Raw genomic sequence first — 11677 nt, 5'->3', positions numbered from 1 at the left:
AAATTTTGCTCCATTGCAAAATGCTAAATAAAATGCTAAATCTATATTTTTTTATAGTTAATTTTATTTTAAATTCAATAATCATAAATGTTCAACCAAAAATTCAAATATATGATCCCTAAAACCTACATAGATGATTAACTCTTCATTAATCAATAAAAACGAATTGTGCTTTTTTTTTTTTGTAAATCTTGAATAATCAATTTGGCCAAAATTTAGCCAAAAAAGAGCAATCACGGTGAATTCTTTTTTTTTTTTATCAATAATAAGCAATTTATTTCACAAATTCTTAACAGTGGAGCTGAATTATGATGCTTCAAAAGAAAAAATAGAGCGAGAGGTAAAAAAAGAACGTACATCACGAAACTTGTAAAAGAATAATGGAGAAAAAATAGAAAAAGTAATTTTTCTAAACTTTAGAAAAATACACAAGTAAATAAATTCCACATGTGATTATAATTGTTAATGGCAAATCTATGAATAATATGGATATATATTAGATTTTAGCATATGCTAAACTTCCTAACAAATTTGGCACAAGTTTTAGCATATGCTAAATTTAGCACATGAAATAGCACAGCAATGGAGATGTGTTTTCTATTTTAAATGCTAAATTATAGCATTGTGAGGTTGTTTAGCACATGAGTGGAGATGCTCTTACTTATTTCCTGAGTTTTGTTTTTTTTTTTTTTTGAGAATGAGTTTTGTTAATAAAGTAAGCTTTGGTTTTAACTTTAATCAATTAAAGGGGGCACGTTTGAGACTTTATGTTGTACCAAAAATCTATTTATTACTGTCTTTATAATATACTATTATTATATTAGTTTAATTAAATGTTTGTATGAATCTTAGTTTCCAAAACATACTAAAGTTAGTATGAATCTTGAACATCTTATATTCTACTTAAAGCGTGCTCTACCAAACAATAATGTAACTTCAACTTATCTTAATCATATCAACTTAATTAACCCTTTGGAAATAATATTATGGTAAAATCGCTTTTAACTTCCAAATTCTACGTCTTTTATCAATTGCTACTGAAGTTTTAAAATTTTACAATTATATCTCAATTTGAAAGGTTTGATAGCAATTGATAAAAGAACGTAGAAGTGAGCCATACATGATATAAATAAGTGTATTATTTTACGAGTTGTATAGCACATATTCGGAATTTTTATTAAACGAGGGCTAATTTAAGAATTTTTGCTAATTAAATGGCCAAATACACTTTTTAATATAAATTCTCAATTTGTGCCATACAACTCGTAGAGTATACTCATAGAATAAAAATATAACTAGTGAGCTACAAATTCCAACAATCTTCACCTTAATGAATATACTCATAAAAACCAAGTCATGTAACCTTTTCAGCAAATTACATACACCGCAAAATGCATCAAAACAAACTCTACACTTTAATTTAAATGATTTTCAGGGTTAATGACATGTTTATCTATAAAATTAAAAAAAATTCTTAAATTAGCCCCCGATTAAACTTTTTTCTGCATTTGTGCCATGCACACCGCGGAATACTTAAGCGTCTTGGGGTAAACCGCGGAAGTGTTCCGCGGTCTGCAGACGTGGCTCTACCTGGACGTAGGTGGACGCAGGTGGAGCCACGTTACCACATTGGACAAAGCAAACCGCGGAAGTGTTCCGCGGTTTACTTTTCCCATGTGGCTCCTCCTGACTGGCCAGCGAGGAGCCACGTAGGCTAGACCACGGAACTGTTCCGCGGTTTACACAAACCGCTAAACAGTTCTGCAGTTTGGAAGAGACTAAATGAAATTTATTCATTTTTAGGGGTAATTTGAGAAATAATTAGCAAATGCTATAGCTAATTGAGAAATTGTTTTGGAACTTTTTCTAGCTCTTTTTATGTACTTTTATGAAAAGAAAAAAAAACTTTAAATTTATAATCTAGTATTAACTTTTTTCTGATTAAGAACCCTTCATGTGTTCCCCTCTTCAATTTTTCACTTAACTATCTCATGCGTTACTATGAGAAAATTGAAGTTAGGCACACTAAATGAGATATATATATATATATATATTATATATATAACATTTGAATGCCGAAGTAATTAATGGTATTATAAGAAGGGCTAAAGATATAAATTTCTGGTATAAATAGTGATCGAGAATCAGATGATTAATTTTTTTTTAAATAAATTAAGTAATCCTTTCATAGTATCAGTTAACATCTTATCCACTAATAATTATGAAGAACGTGAATGGGAGAGTCAGAAAACTGGTTGTGGCTAAATAAGAAGAATATGATAAAACATAAATAAAAAATAATTTTGATTCAACTAAAAGAGCAGTAAAAATAATTTTGATTCAACTAAAAGAGCAGCAAAAATAACAGGTGATTGACGGTTAGGAAGCGGCTGCTCGCCCTATATATAAATTTTTATTTTTCATAATTTTTTCTAAATTAATGGTCATTGTACCCAATAAGATTGAACAATTAAAATTCCAATATTTTCAATTCTTTAAAATTTTAGTTTCTTTGAAGAAAAAATCATAAACTTCTTGCACAAAAATATGAATAAGTCGTAAAAAAGACAAGATTAGACCTTTTAAGATCGGGCATGGCAAAGAAAAAAAATAATACAAATTCTAGTTATTGACTACACAATATAAATTGATTGTCTATTACTTTTCCCATCCACTACAAGAATGCTAAAACTAGCAAGCCATACACAAATAAAACACACAAAAATATGACCAAACCTCCTGCCTATCATTGGATTTGGCTAAGTAAAAATGTATAATTAGCAAAATTAGCAATCCTGTTGATTCATTTTACAATGACTAGGCAATCCAAGAAACTGATATTTGCAACCGTCCAAACCTAGAAAAGTATAGGCAAATGTTCATATCTACCTATAACTTTAGTCATTTTGTCAAATATATTATAATTTTAAAATCGTGCCATACATATCACCATCTTATCAATATTTGCCAAATATATCATAAACTGATTTGAAGATGGCATGTCGTGATGTTATATATATTGTAAGATTAACTTTATACACTTAGACATATATCATCGCTCGACAAAACTGATTATGGATATATTTGTCAAAAGTCAAAAAAATAATGATAAATATAACACGATTTTAAAAAACATGATATTTTTTACAACAAGCTAAAGTTGTGGGATAGATGTGATTATTTTTTCAAAAGTAAACAAAAAATGACCTAACATGCACAAAAACCTTGGTGGGCAAGAAATTAAAGTATACAAAGGCATGCATGAGATTAGTTAAACATCAATTCTAAATTATAAGTGAATCCATAGATATAAATAATGGAATTAACTTTGATCTCTATCTATCTATCTCCTTTGGATGTTTGCTAAAAATGTAGCTTGAGCAATGTCTTTTCAACATGAAGGGTTGTGTCTTTCCAAATAGAGTAAAGAAAGTGAGAGTTCTTTCCCAAGCACGTTTTAAATTATCATTGTTTAATTTGTTTGGACATAGAGCGGTTTTAAGAAATACATAAAGCATTTCAAAAAAATTAGATTGTATCATATCGTTAAATTTTAAAATGTTCAGAAAAAAAAGTCAGATTTAAAAGAAGAAAAATGAAATACTAAATTTGATTTATAAATTAGGATTTAGTGAAGGTAAACTAACTATTGTAATGGGCATTCTAATATGACAATATGATTTCATCTACCGTATAACTATAGAAAATATCTCCAATAAAATATTATATATTGTTGTTCACCATCTTACGAGTCTTTATAATTATATTCAAAATGCAAATCAAAAAATTTAAGATTTTAGTTTATAAAAACAAAATATTATTCAATATTTTCTTTTGTGATAAATTAATCTATATTTTTTAATATCTATCACAAAAATTTCTTTAATTATAATAATTTTTTTTAAGTCTAATTTATAAATTAGGGTTTGGTGAGTATAAACTAACTAGTATAGTGGGTATTCCATAAATAGTTTGAGATATTTCCAGAAGATGAAATTAAAAGCTCCATGTCTTCTATTTTTTTGGAATTATTTTGACTTCATTTTCATGTGCTATAATATAGCCGTTTAATGTCTACGTGTCAATATAGTGAAGGTTTCTTGATAAAGAAGGTAGGGGACTATACTAAGATCATCTTATCATATCATTTATTGTTAGGAGGAAACATACATCTCAGAATTGAAGGTGACTTGACCTAATCGATCCATAATTATTATTATAAATTTTATTTTGTAATATAATTTTGTCCAACTTGTATTTAGTTTGCTAGCTATATTTCGATCAAGAAATTTTTTGTTTTCTCAAACAGATGTGATTTGGCAGCTAGCTAGGTAGCACAACACATAAAAAAAAACACTTTGAGACAAATATAATAAAATGGTGTTATTTTAAGTTTTATTATTAAAGTTAAGATCCATTCAAGTTGAACATAATCTATCATATTTAATTAATTTACTTTTTTTTGTTATAAAATAAATTGTATAAATTAATTTTATTTTACATTATTTTGAACTATTTATTTTATTATAAATGATATAGATGACTTGAACATTGATAGATTATTGAGAGGATACTGACCCTCATGTTGAAATTTAAAATTTTGTGCCTACAGCCAGTGGCGGATCCAGAAACTTGAGATGGTGGGGTCCACACACACACACACACACACACATATATATACATATATATATATATATATATTAGAAATTATAGATTTTGAATTAACAAAATTGAAAATAATAAATTTTATTTTTCAATAATTATTTTCAATTAATTTTTATTTCATTAAAATGCTCAATAATTATACGGTTACTCAAACTATTAAATTTATACTTTAGTGAAGCATTATTCATTTTTATTTCAGATAGGAATTAATTTCCGTGTGAAGTATGATAATTAAAATATTAAAATTATTCTATTCAATTGTATATAAACTTTGTTTATACAATATCCTAACATAATTAACTACATAAATTAAAAAAAATTAAATAAATCTACACTTTAAATATTTAGTAGTAATTAATAAATAAATAGAACAAATATATATAATTGTACTATATGTTTATACTTTATATTATATAAAAATGACCTAATAAATAATTTAGATGCAATTTAATAAATTTTATACTTAATTTTTAAGAATTGTAGTTGGTTTTCAATTATTTGTAATGTGTATATCAATTTAAAGTGCGATTTATAATTTTAATTTGACATATGTGGCAACATAAGATTTTAAAATAATTTTATTTAATTTTTAATTTTATTTGTTTTAATTAACGAAAAAATTTATTATATTATTCAAAAGATAAATGGTTTAAATAATAAAAAAGTTAATATTTTATCATTATGATCTAACTTGATAAACCATTATGTAAATGTTTTTGATTAAATTATATAAACATGATATATTAATAGGTTTTAATAAATATATTAACATATATATGGGTAATTTTTATTTTCCAAGAAAAAGGTGGGGTCCATGGACCCCACCCTCATTAACATGCATCCGCCTCTGCCTACACTAAATTTTCACCGTATTTCTAAAATTAAAAACATTAATTGAATGAAATGTTTATTTTTATAGTTTGGCGGTCATTGAGTTCTTCTTGATAAATGAATAAAATGTCACTTATTTTAACACTCATATTAAAAAGGTCATTAAAATTTTATTTAAATGACAAATGAACTCTACATATAGATACACTAAAAATCAATATAGTAATAAATACTCTCTCTGTTCCACTAACTAAATCAAAGACAATAATAATTTTTTTTCTTAAAAAATATCTATAAAATTTATAATGGACAAATATTTTAAAAAAATTAGATGCTTAAAAAGAAACAAAAGGAGTATTTATTGAAAATGGCTTGACAATTAAACATCTCAGGATACTTTTAATCATATGCCATAATATTTCTTTGATTGATCTGTCTCTAAATATTGATCACTCTTTCGATATATAATATTTATTGTATTTGAGTTTTTCTTAGACCATATAATTCTTAAAAATTCAATAATTATAGGCGAGAGATCCAAATGAAAAAAATATAATAGCACAAGAACCTAAATATACATTTTGCCATACAAATCTGAGTACGAGGATTCTGTAGGACAGCGTCCTTGTTTTTTTATAAGGTACACATGCCTTCTTGCTGAAGGACCACAAAAAGGTTAGGTTAGGTTAGGTAGTGCTTAAACTATGGCCCATAAGAAAAATAGAAGCCCAAAACTTTATCATCCCAACCAACTGTTGTTGGATTAGTAAGTGGGTACTGGTCCTTTTGGGCTTATTGGGCGGCATGCTTTTTGTGGTCCTTAAATCCCAATTATTGTGGGTGTTCATCATTATTGCCAACTTTTTTTTATTACTTAATATGCTAATATATGTATCTAATATGAGAGAAATTTTTAGGTAGATTCAGTCCACCACGCCATCCGTTAACTAAATCTATTACATAACGACACATCATTAAAATGATGGCAATCTTGTAAATTTATTTATTATTTACTTACACATTTGAATAGGAATATTACAAGATTGAATAAAGGGTCAATGCGCCTCTTAAACCTGTGACACCGGGTCATCTAGCCCAATTTATACTTTTTTGAACAACTAACCCCAAAACTCTTCATTTTTGAGTCAAATAACCCATTATATTTTTCATTACAAAAAATAGATTTAGGATAATTATATCGCAACAATTAGGGAAGTATCTAATTACTTTTTTGCATCTCTCACCTCCGATTTGTATTTTACGCGTTTTAAAAATACAAATATGGGGCTATTTGACCCAAAAATAAAAAGTTTTGGGGTTAGTTGCTCAAAAAAATATAAATTGGGTTAGATGACCCCGTATCACAAGCTTAGGGGGGTGCGTTGACCCTTTGTTCTTATAAGATTGCCATCATTTTAATGACGTGTCATTATGTGATAGGCTTAATTTACAGATGACGTGATGGACTGAGTCTATCTTAAAATTTCCCCCATATTAGATACATGTATTAGCATATTAAGTCCCAACGTTTCAAAAACAATTTCAAATAAAATCCTAATTTTTTGTGTTTTTGCGCCTTATAACCTAAAAAAAAAAGACAAAATTGCCGAAAAACTGTCTCTGTGGCTACAAATTGCAAAAATAAAAAAAGTTAGGATTTGTTTCATAACGTTTTAAACGTTAGAATTAAATCGCTACAAAAGTGAAACGTTAAGAATATATGAATCCTGGCATATTATTATGGAGAGTGATCGAAATTCAACAAGGCGACCAATGTTCTTCCCACTCTTTCAAAAGTGTCTAAAATTAAGGCCCCTTTTGGAACAATTCCAATTGTGAATTGGAATTTATTTATAAATGAATTTTATATAGAAATCATTTACAAATGAATAACACCGTTTGGAATGAAAGAATATAAAATATAAAATTAAAATGAATTCCATATATTTATGTTTGAAATGAATTTTAGAATTGAATTCTTTATAACTTTATACCCATATTAACCTTATAAATATTTTATTAAAAATACCTTAAAAATAGAAATGATTTTTTTATGATATAAACTTATTAAATATTATGTATATACAAATATTTAAAATTAATAATATTAAAATCACTAATATTATGGTTAAGATATATAAAATAAATTTTAATACTTTTTAATTATTAGAAATAAAAATATACATAAGAAAATGGAGATGAAAATTTAAAAAAAGATAGAAAAAAAACTTATAATATAAATAAAAAGTGAAAGAAAAATGAAAGAGAATGAAAATATATAGCTTATAAAATAAGGATAATTTGGTCAAATAGAATTGTTCTTTTAAATTTTTTTCATTTACAAATTTCATATATTTTAGTTGGATTTATAATTTTTCAAATTATAACTAAACCAATTCCAGAATTTCAATTTCAAAAATTGTTTTAATACATTGATTTATTCCAAACACAAAAATCGCAAATAAATTTCACATAATTTTAAGTTATTCATTCATTTCAAAGGGGTCCTAAATTTTTGCTCAACTCTTTACCGTATTTTCAACAATCGTGCTCTTTGTTTGGATATATGGTGAAGTTTGCCATTACAGTTAGAAACTTATTTCCACTGGCGATCAGATTTTCACTTCAAAGGATGTGTTTGATAGTATCAGGAACCTGCCAGGAGATTTGAAGAGAAAATGGAACATTTGTTTGCTGCAAAGAGCAGTGCATGAAATTGCAGATGTACAGATGCATGAACTATTTGAATCACATTTGAATAATGTTATATACTGTTAATCATCCTTGCACATGCAACTTCTCAGGAGGGTCCATTTGGTTTCAAATTGAATTAAAATTTTAAATTTTTCACAATGGATTGAACCAATTCTATGAATTTTATTTTATTTTTTCAAATCAAAATTGAATTTAAAAATTTGGTTTTGTACCGTCTTTTTCTGGTTTTATTACATAAAATTAGAGGTAATTACTTTCAACCCCTGAAGTTTGACATATTATACTACTTAGACCTCGACATTTAGAAGTTATACTAAAACAATTTTCAATTTTATAATATTATACCAAAACAACCTTCTGTTATATTTTTCGTTAGTCAATTGTTAGTTAAGAAAAATAATATACTATATACTCTTTAAAGTTTGATATATTATATTAATGAGCCCTTTTATTTTGCAATATCACACACTTTACCACCATTTATATTTTTTTACATGTTTAATTTTTTTAATTTGATATAAAAAGGGGTAATGTCATAAAAATTCACCAACTTTACACGTTTTATCATTTAAATCATGCCGTTTAAAAATCGTCATTTTCATACACCAGCTATCAATTTTTCTCAAATACACCATTCAAAAATCCGACAAAACGTCTCACTATCCGGTTCGTTATGGCAATGCCACTATCCGGTTGCCAACTCAGCAATTTTCACCGGATTTTTGAAAGTGTATGGATTTGAAAAAAATTGGTAGTTCGTGACTTCGTGTATGGAAATGATGAATTTTAAACGGCGTGATTAAAATGAGAAAACATGTAAAGTTGGTGAATTTTTACAACATTAACCCTTAAAAAAAACATATATTATAATTTACGAATATTGTTTATAAGATTAAATTTATAATTTATAGTGGTCGGAGGTGACAGTTTAATTGGTTTCGGTCTATCTGAGAATATATATATATATATATATATATATATATATATATATTTCAGTTGCTCTATTTTGACCTCATCAAGTAACGTGGCATAACTAATCTAATATTAAAAACAAATAACATGTCAACAAAAACTCGTTCAGAAATTGTGATGCAATGGAAGTCATAATCTGAATGAAAAAAAACTATTATTTCATTGATTAAATGGAAAGGGGTCAAATACGCCCCTAACGTTTCGCCTATGGATCAAGTAAGCCCTCAACGTTCGAAAAGGGTCAAATAAGCCCCTAACGTTTTTAAATTGTATCATCTAAGCCCTTCTTACTAACACCGAAGACCCTAACGTTTGTTTGATCGTATCAACGAGAACCCCTATGGAGGGCTCAGATGATACGATTTAAAAACGTTAGGGTCCTCGTCGACCCTTTCCGAACATTGAGGGCCTACTTGATCCATATGATAAACTTTAGGGGCTTATTTGACCCTTTTCCCTTGATTAAATTGTGTAGTAGTGGTGTATCAGTTACAGAAACATACTCCACTCATGCACAATTTAACTGTACATTTTGGAGGACAAAGAGATGCACAATCTTTATCACTCGTACAATGAAGAAGTGTATTTTCTTGATCTGGTACGCATGTGCATCCTTTCGCAGAACACACTGGAACATATTCATCGTTGCATCGATAATACACGCAGTCTTCTTTAGTATCACATGCCATCGAGAGTAAGATGCCTGCAAAATAAATTAAGCTTCAATTTAATTATAATTCCGAGACTGAATTCGAGTTCGATTCAATGTTAAATTAATTGATAATTAGATGAGACTCGATTTTATATAGAAGGTAGAGATTCCAAATTATTCGAGTATATATTACTACTACATGTATTACTTATAGCCACAATGGAAAATCTTAGAATTAATTAATATATGTGTTTTGAGATCAAATAATGAAAATTAATTACTTTTTTCTTCAAAAAAGTAAAAATTACTTTGAATGCAATCAACACTTACATTGTGATGCGATGAGAAATAGAATTGCCATCTTCAAACCAGCATTTTCCATCTCCTTTTTTATTTTAACTTCTATTTGCTAATTCAAGAAATATTTTTGTTGTTGTTAGTTGTGATTTTGAAGCTCTCATGTAATTGTTATTTATAGGACGCTTAAAGAAGAACTAACCTTAGCACTAATTTACTATATATACTTAATTTGGTAGAGTATATGAATTGTTGGAGCAATTATGGACATATTTTGTTTTAAAGGCAACTAAAATCTTTTAAAAGAAATTTTTTTGAGAAAATGCAAATCCAGTGAATACTGAATTTGCTTGACAAATGAACAACTGTGTCTGAATTGTTCTTGATTCTTCTTCTTTCATGAGAAATATGCAGCAACATATGAAATCCCAATTTACAAATTATGTTACTTTTCTTAAAATTGACTAGTTTCGCATTACGTGCTATGCACGTGGCTCGTAACGTAATTCGTCAATGTACATATTAGTAAATTTATTATAATTATATCAATTTTATTTATAATTAATATTAAATTAGTTAAGAATTTTTGTAAAAGTAAATATAATATATTCGGTTATTAAATTTTTTTCTATACTGAATTTATTCTTCTTTTGGTTTTATAATAACCATAATTAAATAATTAACTTAATTTTATTAATAATATCTTTAAAAATAATAAGATAATAAATTAAAATAATAATATATTGACCAAATATAGTATTTTAATTTTGCAGTTAAATCAAACTAAAATATAGGTATTCCTACTAATTTGGAGACAATTTAGTTATTTTTTACATACTAAAAACTAAATTGGAGATAATTTAGCTACCTATTCTAATTAGGACTTTAATTACAATAATGATTAATTAAATAACTAATTAGTTAATGACTATAAAACCGTTATTTAGTGTTAAACTGAAAAGGATTATTCGGTAAATTTGCCTGTCCCCCCATCCGTGCTTTTATATATAGTATAGATATATTGAATCCTAGAAGTTCCTTTTTATGCACCATGGAGTGTATTATTATGAGTTCTTCACAAGAACTATTCAAAAATAAAAATATTTATAGAAATAGATTATCCCATTATGTAAATAAAAATTGGTTATATTTTTTTTTACAAAAATGTAATATTTTATAAAAGGTTAATGTCATAGAAATTCACCAACTTTACACGTTTTCTCATTTTAATCACGCAGTTTAATTTTTCTCATTTTCATGCACAAACTACCACTTTTTCTCAAAGTCATACACGGTGCTGAGATGACACTCATTCATTGGTGTAATTTGCTGAGGTGGAGGTCATTTTACACCAATAAATGAGTGCCACCTCAGCACAGTGCATGAATTTGAGAAAAAGTGTTATTTCATGCATGAAAATGAGAAAACTTAAACTACGTGATTAAAATGAGAAAACGTGTAAAGTTCGTGATTCTTTTTGACATTAACACTTTACAAAAACATTTACGATAATATGAAATTTTCAATATATATATATATATATAT

General features: G+C 26.9%; 1 protein-coding gene across 1 annotated transcript; it reads right to left on the bottom strand.

Moving 5' to 3' along the window:
• Window positions 1-9557: 9557 nt before the first annotated feature.
• On the bottom strand, window positions 9558-10257 carry LOC126671154 (putative defensin-like protein 263). The gene is made up of 2 exons (XM_050364872.2): window positions 10166-10257; window positions 9558-9886 (listed from the first exon to the last, which is right to left on the bottom strand). Exons 1-2 carry the CDS (start codon window positions 10215-10217, stop codon window positions 9669-9671), a joined length of 270 nt encoding a protein of 89 aa, XP_050220829.1. The 5' UTR covers window positions 10218-10257; the 3' UTR covers window positions 9558-9668.
• Between the last annotated feature and the right edge of the window lie 1420 nt (window positions 10258-11677).

This window comes from Mercurialis annua, linkage group LG3 (genome assembly GCF_937616625.2).
Source record: "Mercurialis annua linkage group LG3, ddMerAnnu1.2, whole genome shotgun sequence".
In the NCBI taxonomy this organism is placed as follows: Eukaryota; Viridiplantae; Streptophyta; class Magnoliopsida; order Malpighiales; family Euphorbiaceae; genus Mercurialis; species Mercurialis annua.
This window is presented reverse-complemented; position numbering and strand designations above follow the sequence as displayed.